The sequence below is a fragment of the Pocillopora damicornis genome, chromosome 12, assembly GCF_964200805.1.
Source record: "Pocillopora damicornis chromosome 12, jaPocDami1.2, whole genome shotgun sequence".
In the NCBI taxonomy this organism is placed as follows: Eukaryota; Metazoa; Cnidaria; class Anthozoa; order Scleractinia; family Pocilloporidae; genus Pocillopora; species Pocillopora damicornis.
The window spans coordinates 9,263,958-9,287,700 of NC_142681.1; the positions used below are offsets into that span (position 1 = coordinate 9,263,958).

Sequence of the window (23,743 nt, forward strand, 5' to 3'; positions counted from 1 at the left end):
CTCTTATCTCCATCACGCCCACTTCCTGTGTGTAATTTTTCACACGTTCAAGTCTTCCCGTGGTTCTATATATACTCCTTACTGAGTGCACATACGAGGTCGCTGAATTGACGAAGAGGATACGATTGAGGCGAGCTCACTTCACAAATAATTGAAAGACCGTGTGGGAATTGACTCGCTCGTGAAGTGTTGACTTTTTGTATCGACTAAATAGATGTCTTTCCTCGAGCAAATACTTACTACTTAGCTCAACTTAACTAATTTTAAGGACCCTTGTTAATATCACCTCAGTTCTGGGATTTTTAACCCAACTTAAAGCAACGGGGAGGGAAAGAATTAATTGAGCATGAGACTCACAAAGAAAACTCACAACAGGCTGAAACGGGGTTGAATTTCTTAGTGCAACAAATACAGATTATGTTCATTTATCAAGCTTGTGGTTTACCGACAGAGCTTCATAGATAACACCTCGAAGGCGTGAAATTATGTCTAGAGATATTCTTGTTTGTATAATATTGTAATTCATCGGCAGTCTTTGCCATTTGAGCATTCCGGGAAAGGAAAAGGCTTGGATTATGAAAGCAGAAGCCAACAACTTCTGATGCATGTTGATTATTCTCTCGCTTAAGAATTGATGGAATGTCTGACGGTTTTCTTAAGACCCTTTCGCTCTGTCGAGCAAAACGTGCTAGTGTTAGAATATACATTCTCAGATTAGTATTAATTGTAGGATGAATGTTTTTACACAAAAGGAAAAGATATCTCTGAGCCATTCCTCATATGCAGCAGTCTATGAGTAGTTGGTGCCTCACTGAAGTCATTAGTTACCATAATTATTCGGTGGAATATTATGTCTACTTTGCTCTTTTTTTCTGTGAATGTTCCTAGTGTTATTATCTTTTTTTTTTTATCAAAATAAGCATTAACAGTAAAATTTGCCCTCAGGCCTTAGCTCGGGTCTTGCCAGAAAGCTCTTGTTTTAAACTAAGCCGGCGCGGTTGTAACTACAAGAAGAGATGGCTTCGACATTAAACGCTCAGGTAACGTGAGTTTCTCAAGCACATTTGTACTCCATTTTAAAGTAACGTCAATACTCTTCACAGTCTACTTACAGGCTGTTTCATCTTTAGTTCAAGTTACCTTTGATTGGCTGGCAAAGTAACTTCTGTGCAAGAATTCCTGTGACTTCGTTCATCTTTTCTCTTTGAAGAACTGTACATCAATGATATATATCGATCAGATTTTACCAAGAAAGATAGAGCGAACAAGAAATTACACAACTGATGCTGGAGCACAAAATCCCAATGTGAAACCGCATTAAGCAAAATCGTTAAAGGAAAGTGCTGCTCCTAGACAGTAATTTCCTAATGCAAGGAGTCTATGGCCTTTCCAGTTTTAGGATGATGAGAGCCCAATCTTTGTTGCAATAAAAACTATTGGCACCCATTTTAATCTTCACTGACGGCCACTCGCAGATTTACTTTAAAAGATCACAAGTCTAACTATTTTATAAAAGAACTTAAAGAAAAATTATAGACACATAGGAATGGTTGATGCATCGGGGAGAAATGCCTCTATTTATTGTCAGGTACGGAGCTGCAGCAATTGGAATTGTTACGCCAAGAGGCGGTGGATCTCTCACATTTCCGTGGCGGTTGCAACAAACTCCAGGATGGGACCAATTCAGTGGTAAAGGCCGGGGTCTTTTTGTTTCTGGGCCGCGTCCGTTATGAAGAGTCAACTCTACCCAAATTGACTTGTTTACTGGAAGTCTTAGACAGTCGTCTAGAGGGAACGAAGCCATGCTCTTTACCAAGCCCTTCGTGTATAAGACCTCTTTGTTTAATGGAATAAGGCAGACAGCAGTCATGTGATGGCGTCATGGTCGACACGGGTTTTATCTCACCTTTTATCGTGGAGATCATCTAACGCTAAGACCGGTGTTTTGTTCAAAGAAGGCCGGTTGGGGATACATTGTGTTTGTAAATGTCTATGTGGATCTTGGCTGGTATGTTTGCAGTTACTTTTGAATCGAGTTTGTTGGTCTTTGTTCTGAAATGTATATGGCAGTGTACATTGGTTAGCAGAAATTATCGCTTGCCGGAACTTGAATAATGTTGCAGGGACTTGTTTCTCTATGATGTACTGAATCTTCGTTTCTTTAAAATTATTGGAGAAATCATGGCCTTATTTATCCAGAACACTAAGTCTGAGCTCGGTTGTACGTCTGAAAGCACTTTTAGCGTCCGTTTATGTGCTATCATTACCGCGATTGAGCACAGAAGGGACTGAATTATAACCAGAAACCTTCCTTCCCCGGTTAGAGAGGCCTTCGAGTCTACAAACAAAGTTAACACTCCTGATGTGAAGAGACGGGGTCACACTGCCAAACTGCCATGGTTTGAAAAGCGCGAAACAGAGCTTGTAACTGTAACTGAAACTTGTGCCCATCAAGCGGGCAAGTTCAAGGGAAAAAATCTGAACTTGGAAACGCATTTGCGTAAGAAAGCTCCGAAGAGCTTGCTTCAAGAGGACAAACAACGATCACAAACACGAAGAGTTATTGTCGAAAGTTCAGACGGTCTTTGTGGATAATTGGTTTTTTAAGCTGTGGCTGATGCTTTCAGTCGAACTGAACGCTCTGTCGCTGGTCAGCGAATTAAATGTAATGTTTATCATCTTTAAACGATCCCTAGTATTAAATAGCAAGTTCGTGTTTGTTATTGTAACCAGAATTTGCTCAGGTAGTTTCAAGAGGTATTTCAGGTTTATTCTTACAAAATTTTTAGAAGTCTCGAAAAATGTAATGCTAGAAACTGCAACATGTTGTTAAATACAAACATTAACTGGTTAAGAAGATTGAACCATTTGCAAAACTTTTCATGCATTAGTTGGGGTAAAAATGAATGAATCGACCTCTTCTTGTGATGATTCGCGGAATTTTGCTATTGTAAAAGGCACATTGCACTGTCTTAGAACAACATGACATTACGTGAGTCATCGAATAGCGACGGTAAGGTGGTAATGCTAGGAAATAAGCTGAAAATATTACGGAAAGATTTTGAAATTTTATTGCGAAATTAACCAACCGAGCGGAAAATTCTATTATTTCCTATGGAGAGAGTCTGAAATATGAAGGTTACAACTTTGACATAGAAGCCCGAAGGACGTTATGTTGAGTGTAAAGGAAAACAGTCTTAAATTTAAGTGTGCGTGACCTGTTCCTAGGTTGACGCAGTATTGGAAAAAAGATCTGTTATTGTTTCCCAAACATTGCACCTGAATATCAAGGAATGTTTGAGGCTAACGCTGGACATATTGAAGGCTAACAAGGTGATTACTATTGGAGCAAACGTTGCGAATAATTACTGAAATTTTGGAAGGTTGATTTAACCAAAAGGTGCCAAACAACTTTCCTTTGAAATAATATGACGAAATTTTGAAAGGTTGATTTAACCAAAAGGCGCCAAACAACTTTCCTTTGAAATAATATGACAAATGATATACATTTGCCCTGCAGCAAAAATGCCTCACAAGTAAACATTTAAAAAAAACAATCAAATAAGTAAGGACAGCTTGGACACCTTCCGGAAACAACAGTTTACCTGTCGTAAGGCTACTAGGAAAGGCTTTAAAGGGAGAGTGTCTAGCTGGACATTAAGGCCATTTTCTCTTTTAAAATTCCTGTTTTTTCCCCCAGTTTCATGCAACCAAGGTAGTAAGTTTATTCTGCCTGTTGGCTGAAATGATTCTTATCTCAGAAAAAAAAAACAATAAACGTAAAGATTCTGGCACCAAAACAATATAAAAATTTCATCACAGCCCTGTTGTGAAGAGCCAGCATTCCACAAGACACGAAGCTTCACGGGTGACCCGCCTCCTGTACATAGCTAAACAGCTGTGTGGAAATAACTAAGAGATGTTGAAATGAACCCCGTAAAAGACTGGACTGAAGAAGCAACGAGAATTATATATTGTTTAATTCTGTAGTATTGCAGTGTCCCAGTCAAGACTAAAATTAAAATGATCCATCAGAACAGCTGATGCGATAGTGTCTTTGATGCCTCTTTCGCCACGTGGTAATTATAGAGGCGGCACTGGTACCTTAAAAGCTGTAAATCTTCGGTCAGGAATATTACAAAAAACATAAACAAACGAAATCTGAGGACTTCGATTTTCAGTTGGTTAGTAAAATTGGTTTAATCAGGATTGTCTTCCGGGCTTTTGGAGGGCCTTTGTTTATTTGAAAAATGCATCAGGATTTGAAGGAAATATATTTGCTACACATTAGTGAACAACATTGTTTCTCAAAGCCAATATATTGCAACTGAATCAGTGTTTCTTAGTTATGTGCAATTGCTTTTACTAAAAGCAATTAAGTTCGTTAAATGATGGACAGGTGTGCAATCCATATACCCTGGAGTTTGACAAAAAATCCTGTTTCCGAATGGTCTTAAAAAACCATCGTTTAAGTTTTGCTAGGAAAAATCGAGAACTAAGGTCCAATATTGAATGATACTCCTTTAAGTGGTTTGTTGTTTGCCCCCAATCCTCAGACTCCAGCGTGGGATTTACTTGATGTTCATGTCTTGTTCTGATCCTTGTCTCTCTAGTTGGTTTTTATCTCTCTTGATTTTTAGTTCAATGTCTCTGGTCGTACAGATTTCTTGGTCTCTACCTTTCGACTCTGTTCCACTCCTTTTGCTTTTTTACTCCTCGTTAAAGAGTCTTGCCTTTCAGGGCAATATATGATGACGAGTCTTTCATCAAGTAGAACTGATCACTTAACTGAAAATGAGGAATAAAGTTTTATTAATTTACTTACAGAGGAAGTAACTGTTCTTGATTGCGATGAGGTTATAAAACACGTAATGTCTAATAAATCTTTTTTCATTGTTATCAATTTTTAAGCAGCTGAGGTTAAAAGTGTAGGTGAAATGAAACTATTTTTTAGTTGCATTGTAGTGAATGGATTCATTCTTGTTGTGATGAGTGTAGTGTCTTGTTTTGCCAAGCAAGTTTGTAACAAACTCCACTAAAAATAATGAAACCAAAGAGAAGAGAGAAATGGATTGTTCAATGGTGTAAAAACAGTTCCATTTTACGGAGTGTTTAAATACAATACATCACTGCAAAACTCATCTGTTTTGTTAAATAAATGTTATTAATGGTAATTGAGAAGTTCATTCGAAAATTTCGCTGTGAACGATTTATCAAATTTTTGCATTCAAGTCAAACGTGACCGCTGTTGACTAGATTTTTCCTGCAGGAGAAGATGTAGGGGCCATATTATTTAGCAAAATCTGGTCACAATTCAAATTAACTCCAGTTATTTTATGAAACAGTCGAGTGATTGTACTCATCTAATAACCGGCAGCCTACTATTAAACCAAGTGAATAAAGGGGGTCAGTTTCTAAAGAAACTGTGATGTTGCGTCGGTGGGAGAGTATAACAGGGTAATTAAGTTTTATCAACTGAGTTGATAACGTAAACTGGCTCCCCCCCGTAAAGAGTTTAAAAGCTGACGTTTCGAGCGGTGGCCCTTCGTCAGAGCGATGGACTACTATTAAACCAGTTCTATTGCTAACTGGAGAATTTCTTTCCAGCTGTAGTCTCCAACTGTTTGCACAAACACTGAATTATAGAAAAAAGTTAATACTCCAATTAAAAAAATCTTTTGAAGCTGGCACTGGTTCGCCTGAGTCCACGGTAGACTTTGGAAAAGCTTTCTGGCAAACAATTAGTGCCAATAAAACATGTGTCCTTGTTTAGTTTGGAGGCCCACATGTTTTCCAATTGGCCTTGAAAGAGTCTGACTGAGTCTCACTGTTATTTTAACTTTTTAGTTTTAAGATGGTTAGACATGTACTGTCAATAAAACTATAACTTAGCGTTTCTGTCCGAGAATTCCTTTTTTTATTATTATCACTTTTATAATTATTATTATTTGAATGGTGCTGCTGTGTAATTTTTGGTGACTTCCGAAGATCCCGACAATTACCGTGACGTTCTCCTGCCGGGGAGACGCTTGCAAAAGCTACTTATCACTCTGCAGGGTTCGTGGTCTGTGCCCCAACAGTTTTAACTTGACTGCCTTCATCTTCATAATAAGACAGCCTCCAGAGCTTCGACTGAAGGTGACAGTACCACCAAGGCTTGAAGTAACTGGTGCCTTCGATAATATGGCGCTTGCATATTTGGGATTAAACAAGAAACGTGTTGTTGTTGTGAAAAATTTTTCTTTTTTTTTCTTCTTTTTTTTCAGGGTTAACTTGAACTTTTATAAGTTTTCGGTAAACTAAGGACTGAGCCAAAAGCTGTCACGCACTAAAATGAGAAACCACTTGACGGGCTATCTAGTCAGTCTTGCGCAATGATTCTTACCAAGTGTGCGTGAAGTTAGACAAGGGACACAGACAATAGCGTGATGTTTTCCTCGTGGCTCAACAAAGCTAATAAAAGGCTCTTTTTGAAATCGATTGTTTCTTTCTCTAATTAAAAATTATAAGGGAGGAGTCGTTAATGAATAACCACGAAAAATTTTGTCTTTTTGTGACTCTACTATGACGACTGCTTTGTTAACTTGATGAAATACTCTCGAGTTGTAAAAGGTTTAAGTGATTGTTGCAAGGAAAAATGAAAAATAGTAAGAATGAGATATAAAAAACTAACTCCGTTACTTGCTATGTAAATGGATGATTTCTAAATTGAAAGCCGCAAGGCCACTCGCGCCGGAGAAATATCGCGCCAGAGAAGTATGCTTAGAAACGTCACGTGTTGCGAAACACCATTTCGCAGCTTCGAATAGCGTTTGTGGTTGTATATGTAAATGACAGTCTTCTCTCTTGACTGGTCTTGAATGTATTACGAAGTAAATTTTTAGAAATTCCACATGGCGCTATGCACTTAAACTGCTCGTTACGAGAAAAGAGAAAAAAATTTTGAATGAAAAATTTTAAGTAGACGATAATCATCCAGGGCCAATTCTGTGTAGTTCGTGAAACTAGGGTGACTTTGATATGTCTTAGAAATGTTGATAATTATGCAAAGGGTAACATACGAAATATTGAAATACAGAGTTAGAATCATAGGTGATTGATGTAGTATATAGAAAGATGGGGACTTCAGAAATTTTCTAAGGATTACAAATTACTGATAACCTTTCAGAGAGTGACAATCATTTGATGAAGTATCTATGGTCTGTTGACATCTCAAGAAAAGAAAATACATTCCCATATCTATACTCTCTCTTCACTTAGTTACCTTCAATCCAAATTGTCATTCACGTATTTAGGCAGTTGAATAGAAGGAGCCGTGATGTCTATCCACTTCCCGTTTCAATCGCGCATTTCATACTCAAAACGTGGGTAAAAATAACTAACATTGTAGAGTTCGCTTTTACGATTTAACGTGATAAAGCTGGAAGGTGGAAACTTAAACGGTCAGTTTTGTGCATAATCTCAAATTTTCAAGTACTGAGGAAAGTGATACTGACTGAACGTGCCTTAAGTTTAAGTATCAGGAAAATGTGAATACGAAGTTGCGCAACATAAGCGGAGGAGACAGGTGTGAAGCGAGCACAACACACTGAGCAGAGCATCAAAACAAATGTTTGCCGCCAATGTGCTGCATCGCAATTAAATACAATAGTGACACCAAGCCATGACCTGTTGGTACGTTGCAACACAACTAAACGGCGTGTCTTTACTTAGAGGCTCGAAGAAAACTGAATTCACGAACCGATCACTATGGCTGATGCTTGAACCAAATAAAAATAAAGTAGTGATGCGTGTTTTTCCACAGTCAAGTTTTAGTGGGGCTCACTGTCCGCGAAATAGTAATGATATTTATGTTATTAATTTAACTAGGAATTAATTCCTTGGTTATATTTTAATTAACGTGACCGTATCGTTAAACCCGCCTCAATTGTCTTTTTTACTTTCATTTCAATCATTCCTGCTTATTTTTATCTCTGCAATTTTTATGGTGGACCACGTTGGTTGAAATGGGTGCGAGGTTCGTCTCCTTTTCAATTTAACCACATCTTTTGTACGTGTGAAATGCGTTAAGTTTGGGCAGAAAAAGATTTTTCTTATAATTGCAGTTAAAGGCGAATATGACATTGAGTGAGTTTAGTTTCTCGATAAGTTCTGTCTAGTTTCTTGCCGAAAATTAAGAGACAGTTAACAGCAGCGCAGAGACAACAATTTTTGCGCTGAGTTGATGTAAAAATGATCGTAATTGAAATTAGGAGAAGGCGGCGCTGGAATAGATTATATTCAAATCTATAGAACGAACTCAAACCGATCGTGATTTTCTTAGTGATCGCATTGTTCTATGTGCGAAAGAGGTGTACATTTTAAAGAAAAATGTTTTCCTCATGATGCCCGGCATGTTCAACACAACCTCCCGTTGGTCATCTTCAAGTTGTTGCACTAGGTTACACCAAGGTCAAAAGAACTGTACCTCTTTACACTCCATTGAAAAGGTTCCTCTACGAATACAAACTCGTGTGGCTCTTAAAAGTAAACCGCGTTTCTCTTGTCGGCTGTACTTAAGTTGCAAACATGCGAGTGATGTGTCTTCATCAATACAGTTTTAAAATGGCTGCTGTCGAGATTTGCATTTGAAAAGGCGGGTCGGGACTGCTATTGAATATAAGCACCAAATTAGAAAAGAATTACGGAAACAGAAAGACCTGCTTTCCAATTATCAACGAACTGTGTATTTATGAAACACTAATATCACCATGGAAGTTATAGTAAAAATCTGAGAAAAAGGGAAGTATGGGATAATTGGGTTCTAGTGATTGTGGGTGTACGGGACTATGTCTCTCTGAGGACCTCTAGACCTTAGCGCTTTAAAGGCACTTCCGGTCCCCCCGGCCGGCCTGAAATCCGCCTCAGAGACCTGAAATGGGATTTTGTCGACAAAAAATGATGGTCCAGTGAATAAAATTATCAAGATTTGTCTTGTAACTAACAAGTTCAATCTGTTCCGAAATTACTTTTGTGAGTGGCTTCGCCAGCCTCTTTTTTCAGTGTTAAAGAGTTTTTTAGTTCTTTTAAATCATTACACTCTCCCTGGAACCTTGTTAAAAGGGAACTGGAGGCTCCCTCAACAAACGATTTACTGACCAGAGAACTGGCCAAGCTCTGCGTGAGGAAGTTGGAGCGTCTAACAACTTAGCCCTTTAACCCCCTAGGAGAAACAATTATCTAATTTCTCCTTACAATATCACCCCTGAATCAAACACGAAGGTCACGAGAATAAAGAAAATTATCACCTCTTGATTGTAAAACAAATCCTCCTTGTCAGTACCTTAGGAAATGGGAAATGTATAGAGAACAGTATGGAGAATATGCATACTGATATAAGGGTTAAAGGGTTGATGGTCCCCAGCTCTTTTGAGGTGCCTCATCGTGGTTCAGCGGTGTACTTAGGCTGACGGCGGAACGTTTACGCTGCGACGAGGCTAGTGCGTGCTTACTAAGATCTTGGGGCCAACCACCCAAAGAGAAGTGGAACACCGTTTACAGGCTGTACCAAAAAAGCAGCTTTGCGTGGCCTATTCTCTCAAAACAACATTTTACATTGGTGCTCGTTCAAGTACTTGTATGAGATATAAGGAATTTGTCAGGCTAGGTATGAAAATTTGTATCCATTACAGCGCCGGCCCTGAAGAAAACTAGTCGTGCTGGTCGAAATGTGGGTCTAGATAGATAGATAGATAGACGTTTATTAATAATACCTTAATAGCAGCTGGAAGCTGAATTACAAAGGTGTACAAATTATATAATAGAACTATACAATAAAATCAAACCTAAAAGGGAACTAATTTACATATGGGCCCATATACAATTGTAATAGATGTCAATTAAAATGTCTTGCGCTTGCTGGAATGAAAGTATCTCTGAACCGATTTGTTTTAAAGGAAACTCTAAATGGTCTGCGTCGTCGTAACTCCCTAAGTTGATCTCGGTTGTCGAAAGGCAGTAAGTGGTACAAACAATCCAAGGGATTGGAGACGATGTTGTTAAAGAATTTTAGGCAAAGGTCTTCCCTCCGATCCCTTAGGGTTTTCAGCTCTGCCATCTGAAGCACTTCTCTATAATGATTATCATAACCGTATATAATTTTCAAGGTCTATCAAAAGTTCCGTTTGTTTATATTTTCTTAGGAGCCCCTCAAAACAAAACGAGTTGTTACAGCCCAGGGTCAGATGAAAGGAAAGAAAAATAAAGGAAAGGTGGCATTTTAATTAACTTCTATGAGAGCTTATAATGCATTACAATGTAACTTGCATAACGAAACTGACAACGGACTCGAAAACAGTTCGCTAATGGTGAATACAAACAAACAAAGTCGAAAATACCACTGGTTCAAGACTAATCAATCGTGAAACAATGTTGGGATGTCAAGCATTGCAAGGAAGGGAATTTGCAACAAGTCACTGATATTTATGCCCCAGCAAACCAGATCTGTTCCCTCTTAACTCAGCCAACGAAGAACCACACTTGACATTCAAACGATCGCAGACTTTAAGTTCATTATGGCAGCTGTCGACGTGCCAAGATGTCAACTTCAATTCAGTCCACTATGAAAAAACAAAAAGTTATTTCCATGAAACGATTAAACAATTAATAGTTCAATGGAAGTTTGATGAGACATAAAAGATTGATTACATGTTCAGTGTGGTGCTTGATGGGTTTAAAATATTGAGGATTTGCATACACGCTTAATGAAAAATCGTTAGCTATTCCTCAATTCTCTCCCTCATGTAACCGTGCAGAAATTGACATAAGTACCCGATTTGATACTTTTGATAAATTCTTGGGTCTTTGGGTTAGAAGAGAGTGACTAGGTATCAATGGACGTACTTACTTACGTCAAAATTTTGTCAATCATCCCATTCCATTGTTTTTCACCCCAGTTTGATGAGGCATCACCTCCAATAAATACGTCATTTAAAAAGAACGTAGGTGTTCCCATCACTGCCTCTGTGGAAAATACACGTAGAAACTTACCCATGATGCCTGATCTTGTGAACTGTAAATTCCCAGCAATAGATAGCTGAGCACTATTGCTCTTTGTTTTTTCCCCCTGCTGTATTTGCTTGCGACCATACACAATAAAATCGACGACGAAATCGCGCGCCGAAGGGTAAAGAGTCAAACTCGGCTGCAGATGTGTATATGTATTAATCGCAGCAAAGTTATCTCGGGAAATGTTCGTCATGCTCACTTAATGCAGTTTCGTATGTTAAAAGGGTCATCTATCACAGGTAAAGTTTTTCTTATAACCGCACCTGATGTTTTACTACCCCTTAAGGGGGCTCTTCACCTAATTAGCTTACTAGAGCAAGCGAATTTCCAAGCCATGCGTGCCTCGTACTCGATGTCATGACTTCTTAGTCCGTTACTCATCACCCTTGAGAGAATGCCAGCTCTTTTTGCCATCTGCGTGATAACTCTGGCAATTTGAATAACACAAGTTTTCATCTTAAACTGATAGAAGGATACAATGAACATATATGTTGTGAGGCACAAAACATAATCGAGTTATCAAAACCAGACAGTTATTGATACCGTTTAGTCAATTACAATTTCAACAGGAGCGGAAGGGGGAGGGGGGGGGGGGGGAAGAGAGTTGGGGTCATAAAGTGCGGACGACTTTCTCTTTGTCAATGAGAAGGGCCCTCTTGTATTCTTTAGCAAGACGCTAGTCAACATCATCATTGGTGGACTTCTTCTTTCACTCCTGCATCCTAAGAGACATTTTGTTTTTACCAAGGGGAATGGACACCGAATGCTCTTAAAAGCCGAAAACAAACTCGTGGAAATACACTTGCTTGACTGATCTCTTACTGTACAATATCCTCTGGGCTCATTGTCGAGGTCCTCGCCGAATTCTTGAGCTGATCTTGGTTTTTGAAAACATCATCCACCCATGGGAACAGTAAAGACGAATTGTAGGCTGCCACTGTGAACACACTCTGTGAAATAAAGTGTAAACAGGGTGCATGCCATGTCAAAGTTGAAGCAAGACCTACTTGACTTGAAGCCTGAAAAATGGCGACCTAACCGACAAATTTCGACATAGCACTCAGTGTTATGCTCAATGAACTGTCTTGTGTAAAACCGGGAATTACTTTAAAGACGCGTTTAAAGTTCAATTTTTTCTCTCATTCCTTCCAGCCCCTCCCTTTCCCATTATGACCACGCCTCTTTGGAGTTAATACAAACTGATGGTTGCAAATATTAGGCTCTATAAAAGGACTCACGGTACTAAAGGGGAATAAGGAAGAAAAAAGATGCCAAAGAATCCCTAATACTTAATACAGGGGTAGGGGTAGGGGTAGGAGAAGCTATAGTAACGGTTGAAAGGCCAACGAAGTTGACTTGTGAAATTGAAGTGTATGTAGCCAATTGGAAGCGCTGCTCAGAAATCTAGTGACTGTCGCAAGGTTTCTATGTGATCATCTCGAAATTTCAAATAGCGTACCCTTGAAGAGGGCGTTTGCAAACAAATTTCCGAAGCCTTTGGACGTAAAGGCAAAATATGGAAGACCTCGACGCTGGCTAATGTTACCTTTAAAGCCCTGAAGGCGTTGTCAAAGTACGCGAGGGCGAAGAAATGAACTGTCAGACGAATCTTCGTTGGTCCATACTTGTTGGCAAGTTTCTTAATCATAGGCCAAACTCGCTTCGAGTCAGCACAAGTGAGATCAAGAAATGCTGATAAGTGAATCGCAGCGTTAGATTTTCCACCATTGAAAACGAACCCTGGAGTACGTCTGGGAAGAGGGAATGGCAACATCGGAGGGTCGACATCGTCGTCTTTGTGGTGAGCAAGAAGTAATCAAGAATAACGAATTATTTTGGTAACTTTTCTTGAATACCATGCTTTTAATTAGGGCTTAATATGGAACCTCTACCAGCAATATCAATACGCTATCCAGCAAACGGGCAGAAAAACGGGAGATCAGACATACATATCACCCTTAGAGAAATGAGTAACTGAGGTGGAGAACCACTCATCAAGTACTAAGTTTTTGGGGTCTTCATTTCATTCTCCTGCGCATCAAAAGCAAAGAAAATTGATTGCGAGTGGGCCTTGATAGTCTCACTTGATTACCAACATGTACCAACATTAAATTCTGTAATGCTCTGTGTCGATACTGATTGGTCTCCAGTTTCTGAAACTGGTTTAACGTGACAGCAAGTATGAATGTAAGCTTACTCAGCCAAAATGAGTAACCTTTGAACTTCTGTGAACTAATACAATCATAGCGGCAAAGCGTATTTAGTTCAACCGGGTTTACCTGAATGTAAATCAGAAACGGAGAACTGAAAACTGAAATTTTTCCCAGCCGGATTCAATTATTCACTAACTTGTATATTTGAAGTCGACAAGCATCGATTTAGCAGCTTCTAGGAGGAAAAGCCATTTAAATCGTGTTTAAGAAAACAGCTCAGTTTAAAACTTTAAAGGCTTGGTATGAATAAAGTATTATTTCTATTACGACTTGGAGGATCCAATGATGCTAACTCACTGTTGCCTGACCTTTATGTGACGAGTTTTCACTTCAGAAAAATCCATCCAATTATTAGTTAATTTCGATGTTTAATTTTTTGAAGATTATATATTCGTAAACGTACTTACCTTTGGAATTAGAAGCGAACACAGTAACAAGGAATCCGAATACCACATAAAGTTTTAAGGGTTCGGATCCACGGGGTCTGATTGAAGTTGTATTCAAGAGGCTCATAGTTAACGGGGGAATGTCGGCGCACCAAGTAACGCCGCACCCTCAAGATTTTGGGCCGCTAAACACTAGTGGAAATAGCCGTGAAGTTATGCTAAAGCGAAGAAAAACAAACGACTAAAATTGCATTTGTAATGGACCATGTTTGAAGAAGCTGTTGTCATTCACCAATCAAAACGTGCCTAAGAATGAGGACTCACTTAAATGTAGGACAGGAGGCTATTCATTAAACAAATCCATAGAAAGATTTAAATTACGGTAAGAGGCATTCATCGCGATTTATTGAAAAAAGGAATCATGGTGTAAGCACTTCGGGCATGACGGAATAATAAGACTAATAAAAAAAGCTCCATTTCTAAGAGTAATTCTGTATGCACGATAGTAAAACTGAATCGAAACATTCCACGTGGCCGCTTAGAAAAAAGAAAGATACGAGAGTTATCATATGGTTTTTGCCACTGTGCGATTTACTTATATTTTCCTTCACCTATGACGTTTGGGATAATGGATCACGATAATGACATAACACTGAGCTTCTGCTCGCTTTGTAGGACGTGAGTCCAAATACAGCTGTGACGTTTTTGTCCGACATTGAATTAATGCTTTTTTCCTATGCATATTATTTTCTTTAGACTTCCTCGATAAAGTCCACAGTGAGGCTCTCGTCTTACCTACCTATCATAACAGAGAGATCAATTAGTGGTAGCTTGATACTTCTGGTATATCCTTGGTGTAACATTTCTTAAATTATTCCTTGTTCACAAATCATGAGCAGTCCTTGATTTTTGTTCTAAATGACTCGGAGTTATACCTGGCAAATGGCTAAGAGATTGTCAGCCAATTAAAAAGGTGGTCAAAAATCCAAATAAATGCCCTAAAACAAGTGGAAAATAGAGGGTAGATACCCTGGTGTGTTCGCAACGAGTAGTGGACAGGCTTTTTTGGGTTTAGATGGCCTTATCCAAGGAATATCCTTGGTGAGTCCTATTGTGGCAGATAACCATGGGAAGGTTTGAGAGTTGGTGAAGAGATAAGTTGGACAAATTTACAAAGTAATCTTTAAGCAGCACCTTGTGCAAGTTTCTTAAAGACAAAGCACCAGAGGCAGTTAATTAGGGTTTCTCCTGGTGAACCTTAATTATATCTTGAGGAACCCAGTCTCTGTGAGTTGTTACGGTATAATCTAACCGACCGAAAAACACTACAATCGCAAACTCAACTACTTTATTAAACAGTGAGTAATGTTCTTAACAAGGAGCGACTCCTAAAAGCAGTACAATACTGATCGTTAATAAACTTAATTAAGCCCACCACAGTCTATATCCCAGCTCACCACTGACACAATCTCACTGCTGTCTCCAAAACTCCTTGAAATAAGCGGTCTTCCGCAGTAACTCTCTCTCGGTATAGCTTTCAAAACAGTCGTAGCTCCGACAACAACTCTTACTACTACGTAAGTGAGTCTTTATATATATTCGCAAAGTGTTCTGGAACATTCCAGAAGCTTATGTAAGAACTATTTTAGTGATAATACTAATAAATGCGTGACTTGATGCAACTTTCTGGAAAGTTCGATGGTATGCAAGTCAGCATGACTCGGCAGTCTGGATGTAGGCAACAACAATTACCCATAACAGCATGTTGTTCAGGTTAAAAGGAACGCACTCGACCTTTTCGTGGTGTAATTACAGTTTTGCAAATAGAATAAGAGAGATGATAAGTTTTGAGCTCAGTAAAGAAATAGAGAAAGAGGTTTTCTCGTCTTGTCACGGGGGGAGGGGAGGGGGGGTTGGAAGAGAAACAAAGAAAAATTCTGAGTCCCCATGTGAAATCGAACCTCAGATCTTTGGATTCCGCGCTCCAATGGTCTACCACTGAGCCACTGAGATTCTATGGTGATCAAGGCGCATTACGAAGTTCATATATGACACCCGTCCTGCATACAGCTAAGATCAGCAATGTCGATAGCGTCTAAACTTCTCATGGGATCCCTTGCACTGAATGATGACGAAATGGAATTTTATCATGGGATGTTCGAATTACCATCAAACTTCAACTTACCAGAAGTCTCGTTTAATCTTTAATTTATCGGCTTCCTTCTCCTCAGAAGAGGACAAATCACTATAGATTACAATTTCATCGCATTTTCCATTTGATAACATTTTCATAGATTTAAAGTTTGTTTTAGTTACCTGAAAAGCAGCGCACGGACTCTGGAATGCACCTGCGAGGTCCACCACCCAAATGAATAATAATGAGTTATCGACAGTGTATCCACCTAGAAGCTTATACGATTGTATTACTATTACCAATCTCTGTTACATTTTTATACAATATCTTTTTATAGTTCGATGTCATTGCTTTTTATATTGTAGATTCATACTTTTTTTATTGCAGTTTTTCATTTTTATATAGTAGTTTCTTAATAATGGTTTATTTACAGTGTATCAACCTAGAAGCTCTTCACCTGTTAAGAAACTACGATATAAAAATGAAAAACTGCAATAAAAAAGTATGTTATACGATGGCTCAGAAGGCTCACAGTCCAGTTTTATTTTTTCACAGTCCAGTTGTATTTTTTCCACAGTCCAGTTTTATTTTTTTCACAGTCCAGTTTTACTTTTTTACAGTCCAGTTTTATTTTTACACAGTCCAGTTTTAATTTTTAATTTAGTTACCAGCTCTCTATATTGAGACGCAACCGCTATACGCATGCTCACGTGCTGTGAAGGCTTTTAGCGGGAATTTTAACACTACCAGTTTTTCTTACCTGATTCACGAAGTGAAGAGATGCCTTTGCCAATATATACGCCATGTATAAGAGTAAATGACGGATCCGCTGAAGATTATCTGGAGCTCGAGCTCATATCACAATATTTCAGACAAGACTACAATAATCTGGAAATACTTGAATTTCTGAAGCTCCATGGGGTGAGCATTAGTTTATCAACTCTGAAGAGAAGGCTTGCCTCTATAGGATTATTAAGAAAAACTAACATCTCTGATGATGAACTGAGAAGTGCCATTGAGAGGGAACTTGGTAAAAGTGGTTGTTTTGTGGGATACCGCAAGATGTGGGCAAGGATAAGAAAGAGGGGACTGAATTATAGTCAAAAGAGCAAGAGCAGCGACTCTTTTGAAGGAACTAGATCCCGACGGTGTAGAAACCTGGTGAAAGAAAAGGTTACGTCGTCGTGCATATCATACAAAAGAGGCAAATTTTATTTGGCATATTGATGGCCACGATTAATTAAAGCCATTTGGGTTCAGCGTGCGTGGCTGTGCTGATGGTTTCTCCCGAAGGCTTCTCTGGCTGGAGGTAGGCTCCACAAATAAGAATTCAGAAGTGATTGCCAAGTTCTACCTGGACACCGTGAAACAGCTAGGTGGTAAAAATGCTGGCCCCAAATGTTTTAATATTGGCAGATCCACAGCTAATCAAAGAATTGAATCCTACGGGTCACAATTCGTAAGGGATGGTCCTTGTATAAAACGTATACAACAGGACAACTTCGAATAAAGACTGTATTCCAGAATAACAATATACAAGACAGCTTTCACGCATTCCTTTTCATTTTCCTTTTTAGAGTTTTCATCAAGAGTTCAAAGTTCAATTCGTGGGGGGTAAGAAACATACAAAAATCCACGTGACACTCTCGGTCCAGTTTTCAACACACCCCCGCGTTGATTGATATCATCAATCAAAGTTCAGAGTTCAAAGTTCAATTAATCTTACGAATACAAATCATAACATGACAGAGTCAACTTAATAAATCTATCTTAATCAGAATTCACGACAACAACTGGGACATCCTCGTCCCTCACTACTCTAACAGGAACATTTGCCGCTTGGGGCACAGGATTGGCAGCTTCAGTGTCCAACTTCACTTCCAAAGGATAGAGCCTCTGCAATGGGCGTCTCCATTCTGCAGTTGGTGAATTACCAGACTTAACTCTTACTACTGCACTTCGAACTCGACCATCTCGTCCTGGGAGTAATCGTTCGATCTTTCCAAGGCGCCACAGCTGTCTCGGGATCTTATTGTCATGTAGACACACAATATCTCCCACTTGCACTTTACGGAGAGAGTTTGCTCTCTTAGAATAGCGATGGTATTCTCTAAGTTGTGTGAGATATTCTGACCGCCATCGGTTCCAGAAGTGATCCAGAATTCGCTGTAAGAATTTTGCTCTTCTTGTTGGTGTTTCCTCGGTTTGGCCAACTTCATCCGACGAGCTCTTTAATGGTACTGACAAAATTCTGCGGCCCACAATCAGGTGTGAAGGTGTTAATGGTTCCTCCATTTCATCGAAGACATATGTCAAGGGTCGTGAGTTCAAGGCCGCTTCGACTCCCACAAGGACAGTAGATAGCTCATCATAGTTTAACCGAGCATTTCGTATACACTTCTTCAAACTCAACTTGACCGATTTTACCAGCCGTTCAAAAAATCCACCCCACCAAGGGGCTGCTTCAACGTTGAACTTCCACTGTGTGCCATCACGCTGACACTGGGCCTGCACTCTTGAATCCTTAAAAGTTTTCCCATTGTCACTGACAATCAAGACGGGAATTCCTCTTCTTCCTTTAAAGCGAGCAAGGGCTCTGATAAAACTATCTGCACTTAGATTTGGAACAAGTTCAAGATGAACAGCTCGGGTTGCGGCGCACGTGAACAAAGCTATGTAGACCTTATTCATATCTCCCTTCTTTGCAAATACATCCTTGACATATATGGGCCCTGCGAAGTCCACTCCAACACGTGTAAATGCAAACTCATCACTCAACCGAAATTCAGGAAGAGGAGGGGGAGGAGGAACTGCATAGCTTCTCCCCTGTAACTTCTTACAAACAGAACAGTTTCCGATCGCAGTTTTCACAGTTTGCCTTCCTTTCGTCACCCAGAATCTTGATCTTAGTTCTGTGAGTGTATCCCTCACACCATTGTGAAGAACCTTGAAGTGACAGTCATTGATAACCAGGTAGGTGAATCGTGAACATCTCGAAAGGAATATCGGAAAACGAGCATCATATGGAATCGGGGCATTTTTAAGACGACCACCACACCTTAAGATTCCCTTGTCATCCGTAAACAGTGATAACGAGACCCTGACCTGGTCTAAGTTCTTGTCATTGTAGACGGATCTCTCCACCTCCTTGATCCAAAGTTCTCTTGCTTGATCCATCTCTTCTTGCGTTACTTCTCCATCAATCAATTCCTTCTTCTTTTTACTTTGCTTGACATTAGAGACAAATCGCAAAACATATGCGGTGACTCGCATCAGTCTTTGAAGACTACTGAACTTTTCCAAGGGAATGATGCAATCAAGATTTAGCCGATTTTCTGAAGTCGCCTCTCCAGAGGCAATGTTCACAAGAACTGAACTGTCATGCTGCTTCTTGCTGTTGTTACAGCTTCCCTTCTTCAGTTCTGGGCGAGGATCTGAATCATTACTTGTGACTTCAACAGAGTTCATTTTAAGACTTGGCCACTGCTCCTTCTCACCCCTAAGAAACTCAGGGCCACTCCACCACAACTGATTGGTGATCAATTTCGAGGTCATTGACCCACGCGAACAGATGTCAGCTGGATTGGATTCCGTGGGGCAATAATTCCACTGAGCTGGCTTTGTAAGTCGACGGATCTCAACCACTCTGTTTTGAATGAATTGCTTGAATTCTCTACTTACACCCCAAATCCACCACAGAGCAATTTGAGAATCTAACCAGCAATGTACAGAATCAACTTTCAATGTTCCGTCAAATGCTGTCAACACCGTATTGACTAATCGGGCCAGAATGAGAGCGCCTACTAACTCCAGTCGAGGTATGGTTTCTCCATTCATCGGGGCAACTCTGGTTTTTGATGACACAAGCTGGGTGAAGACAGTTCCAGTGGCTGTTTCAACGCGTAAATACACAACTGCTCCATAGGCCTTCTCACTTGCATCCCCAAAACCATGGAGTTGAACACTTTGCAAATCTGCTTTTGACCAACCATGGAAGTAGTGTCTCTTCAGTTGTACCACTCCCACCTGCTTAGCATCTTGAACAAGCTTTAACCACTGTTCATGGATAAATGAATCCACAGGGTCATCCCAACCAACCCCTGTCTTGCAAATAGATTGAAAGATGATCTTCAGTGGAATGATGACTGGACTCAGTAGTCCCAAGGGGTCATACAGCTTGCTTGTTGTACCAAGAATAGCTCTCTTCGTAACCAGACAAGTATTGTCAGTTTCTAGTGAAGAGGTCAGATCCAAGAGCAACAAATCGTTCTCCCTATCCCAACCAACTCCAAGTACTTTGAGTTTTGATGTGGTGGAGTTCTTCACTGTCTCAAACAGAGAACTTGAGTAGGTTTCATCTTCCTCTTGAATCGGGTGTTCCTTACCAAAACTGCTTGAAACTTGATGAGGCCGACTTTCAGATTGTTCAATTCTTTCCTGCAGGACTTTGGAGTTGGAGACCCACTTTCGCATATTGAAGCCGTCATTCTTGAAAGACGACTTCAGATTCTCATACATCTCGAGAACTGAATTATCGGAATCATCTCCACTAACAAAGTCATCCACGTACAAACTTTTCAGAATTCTCTCAGCAAACTCTCTGGGAATGTCAGCAGAAGATAAATGATGACGAATTGTTGCGTTTAATAAGAAGGGACTTGAGGAGACACCAAATGCAACTCTTGCAAATCGATACACTTGGAGTTTCGGGCGACTGCTTGTGATATCGTCAATCCACAGGAAACGAAGATAGTCACGATCTCTTGGGTGAACTGAAACATTTAAGAAGGCTTTCTCGATGTCTCCTATGAGGGCTACCTTGTGAGCCCGGAACCTCAGGAGGACGTCATAAATGAAAGGAGACAGTGGGGGACCAGCATACAGACAGTCATTAAGGCTTGGTGTGTTCCTTCCTGATCGAGCACTGGCGTCATAAACAATACGCAGTTTAGTAGTGTCCTTGTCGACACGGATCACTTCATGATGAGGAAGGTAATGTACCTTGCCCACACCATTATTAGTACCTTGCTCCACTGGTTCCACGAGTCCCTGTTTTTCCTGATCTCGGATGACGTCATCATAGTGCTTTAACACCTCAGGCTTCAAATTCAGACGCTTCAGCAGTGAAACTAGCCTTGACTTGCACAATGCAAAATTATCTGGAAGCAGCTCATGGTCTTCCTTGAAGGGTAGCTGTACTTGATATCTTCCCTCCGTAAATTCAACTTTGCTAACAAATTTGTCATACAGAGACAAACTGTCATTTTGAATCCCAAGTGATTCATAGTCCCAGAATTTTCCAAGTTCAAAGGCAATTTCATCCCGATTGACAACACTCGCTTCCACTTTCAGAACATGTGTTGCAGTAAGATTCACTGTGTTACCATTGTCATTGTGAGACATAATCATGGTGGGGCCAGAGAGGACATATCCTAGTTTGGTGGCAAGAGCAACAGGTTCCCACGGTGCACCTCTCACTATGGTTCCTTCGACCAATGACCAATAATGATCAGCACCAATGAGAATACTGATAGGCAGATCTCCTCTACCACACCTGTCGGCTAAAGAGAGGCCGTGCAGATGTTCACAGCTAGACTGAAGAGCTCTGTGGGTTGTTGGGTCAGGGGGCCACATATGACTGGTACCACATAGGCTTGTATGTAGACAATTGCATCACACATGGTTTTGATACCCACTTGAACAATTTCGCATGTTCGTAGTCTGGCATCAGACTCACCAAAAGTTTTAATCAGAAGTGATTCTCTACCAATCACTGGTAAATTCAGTCTGTCTTTAAGGTTCTTAGTTATGTAAGATCTCTGACTGCATGAGTCAAATACCAGGCGAACACTTAGGGAAGAAGTGTCATTATCTGGACGCATAACTTCAGCGGTTGCCGTCTGCAACAACACAGACCCTCTAGACTGATCCACATACATACTGGTAGATACACTGGCCACATTATCTTGATCTTGCCCACCCAGGGTTGATTGAGAATCACCACAAATTGCTACATGGTGAGCTCTTTGACATTTTAAGACATTTCATATGAGCTTGACAGTTACGTGCCAAATGCCCTTGCTTGAGACAAAGGAAACACTTGCTTTTCTTTTTAAGAACTTCCTTTCTAGATTCAGTACTTGTGACAACATTACACTTAGAACTCTGATGGTTTTGATTGCAAAATGAACACCAAACACGAGAAGACTGCTTATCCTTAGAACTGTCAGTGTACAAAGCTGATGTAGAAAGTGGCAACTCACCTCTCTGATTTGAGGATCTGAACTCTTTGTTGTTGACAAGACATTGTTCTCTCAGTTGCAGTTCCTTGTGAAATTCAACCAAAATATCTTTCAGATTCCATGCCTCCGATTCCAGATTGCGAGTGATAGCGATTCGAAATTCCTCCGGTAATTTCTGCATAACTATTGGTGTTAAGAAACAACCATACATCTCGGAAGAGATTTCCTTACCTTCTAATCCACGAACATGAGATTCCACTGTGTCGCACAAGCTTCGGAGTTTCTTAACTTCTCCAATAGATTCCACCTTGGGGAGTTTGGTGAGCACTTCGATGTGGCTAGAAATCACCATCTGCCGATTTCCGAATCTTTGTTTCAATAGATCAACCGCCTTTTCGTAGTTAGCACTCGTCAGGGCCAGACCAGCGACCGAACTTTGTGCAGTGCCAGTGAGAAGTGATTTCAGATAGTTGAATTTATCCACGGAAGACAGATTTGGGTTCTTGTGAACCGCAGACTCAAAAGATTCCCAGAAAGGATACCAATGCATGGGATTTCCGTGGAATTTCTTCAGCTCAAGCTTGGGTAACTTTGCATGAGTGAAGGCTTTCGAAACGTGACCTTGAGAAGTTCCCGCGCTTTCGGGAGAAACAGGTTGCACCACGGAAGGGGATTTCTGGCTCATTCCCTTACTTTCTTGAGCTTCCAAAACAGATTCTAACTCTACAATACACTCCTGAATGGAGCTCATTAGCTCACAGCTCTCACAGACTTCGGTATCAATAACTTTAGCGTCATCCACCAGATCCACAATTTCGCGGTCGAGCGACTGAAGTTCCGAATACTTTGTTTCAAGAGCGGTTCGAAGAAATTTCAGCCTTTTCACTTCGACGAGATTACCTTCAGCGATTAACCCTTTAGCATCTTCGATAGTTTTCTCGACAAACCTTCGATGACCGTCGCGAAATTTCCTCAGATTCTTCAATTTCTTCTTCCCCAACTGCGACATGTCACCCACGTGCTTCCAGCTCGCATTCACAACAATTTCATTCAAGACGTTCTTCAGAGCGGTAGAATCCCGGTTTTCGATTCCCGGGTCTCGGCACCAAATGTATAAAACGTATACAACAGGACAACTTCGAATATAGACTGTATTCCAGAATAACAATATACAAGACAGCTTTCACGCATTCCTTTTCATTTTCCTTTTTTGAGTTTTCATCAAGAGTTCAAAGTTCAATTCGTGGGGGGTAAGGAACATACAAAAATCCACGTGACACTCTCGGTCCAGTTTTCAACAGTCCTGGTTGGTGGATCAATTTCTTCAAAGATTTGTCCGACATAGGTTTGCTGCGATGTAAATGAAGATCGCAATATGTATGAGTGCATAACTTAACCAGGTTCCTAAGGGTTCTTATTATGATTAATATTATTAAAGGGCCCCTCCAGGGATTTTGTTGCTAATTTACCCTTTCAGGCTCCAAAGGCCTTGTTTTGGGATTTTGGTACGGTTTACAGTTGTAGGTAAGAGTGGGTCTATCCTTTTCTAATGCTTGCCGCATTGCCTCTTCAGTTGCGCTATTCGTTTTAGCAAGTTTAGTTTTTTAGTTTTTATCTCTCGTATTTTGTCCATTATTTTCTTTGTGGCTTGTTTTTTTCGATGTTTTTTGCTTTGTTGATTTTGTTTTTTGTCATCTTTTTATTAACACCACTTTCTGCTCT

General features: G+C 40.1%; 2 protein-coding genes, 2 long non-coding RNA genes and 1 pseudogene across 6 annotated transcripts; 1 reads left to right on the forward strand and 4 right to left on the reverse strand.

The window, feature by feature from the left end:
- Positions 1-912: 912 nt before the first annotated feature.
- Positions 913-2,876, forward strand: LOC113675198 (uncharacterized). Its single transcript, XR_003446577.2, has 2 exons — positions 913-1,040; positions 1,115-2,876. It is a non-coding gene; the product is annotated as an uncharacterized LOC113675198 (long non-coding RNA).
- A 1,085-nt stretch (positions 2,877-3,961) lies between these two features.
- On the reverse strand, positions 3,962-7,615 carry LOC113675200 (uncharacterized). Its single transcript, XR_003446578.2, has 2 exons — positions 7,265-7,615; positions 3,962-4,788 (listed from the first exon to the last, which is right to left on the reverse strand). It is a non-coding gene; the product is annotated as an uncharacterized LOC113675200 (long non-coding RNA).
- A 2,628-nt stretch (positions 7,616-10,243) lies between these two features.
- On the reverse strand, positions 10,244-13,893 carry LOC113675140 (uncharacterized). Of its 3 annotated transcripts, XM_089189119.1 has the most exons (7): positions 13,667-13,806; positions 13,326-13,434; positions 12,593-12,840; positions 11,869-11,996; positions 11,358-11,473; positions 10,890-11,001; positions 10,244-10,598 (listed from the first exon to the last, which is right to left on the reverse strand). In XM_089189119.1, the coding sequence occupies exons 3-7, from the start codon at positions 12,818-12,820 to the stop codon at positions 10,586-10,588; spliced, it is 597 nt and encodes a 198-aa protein (XP_089045245.1). In that variant the 5' UTR covers positions 12,821-12,840; positions 13,326-13,434; positions 13,667-13,806; the 3' UTR covers positions 10,244-10,585. The 3 variants fall into 3 exon arrangements, with proteins under 3 accessions (XP_089045245.1, XP_027047475.2, XP_027047476.2); XM_027191674.2 differs by lacking the exon at positions 13,326-13,434 and having other exon boundaries at positions 13,667-13,893; XM_027191675.2 differs by lacking the exon at positions 13,326-13,434 and having other exon boundaries at positions 10,886-11,001; positions 13,667-13,893.
- Positions 13,894-17,549: 3,656 nt separating this feature from the next.
- Positions 17,550-21,188, reverse strand: LOC149036384 (uncharacterized). Its single transcript, XM_089189960.1, has one exon. The coding sequence runs from the start codon at positions 21,186-21,188 to the stop codon at positions 17,550-17,552; it is 3,639 nt and encodes a 1,212-aa protein (XP_089046086.1).
- Positions 21,189-21,340: 152 nt separating this feature from the next.
- On the reverse strand, positions 21,341-23,194 carry LOC149036385 (uncharacterized; annotated as a pseudogene).
- Between the last annotated feature and the right edge of the window lie 549 nt (positions 23,195-23,743).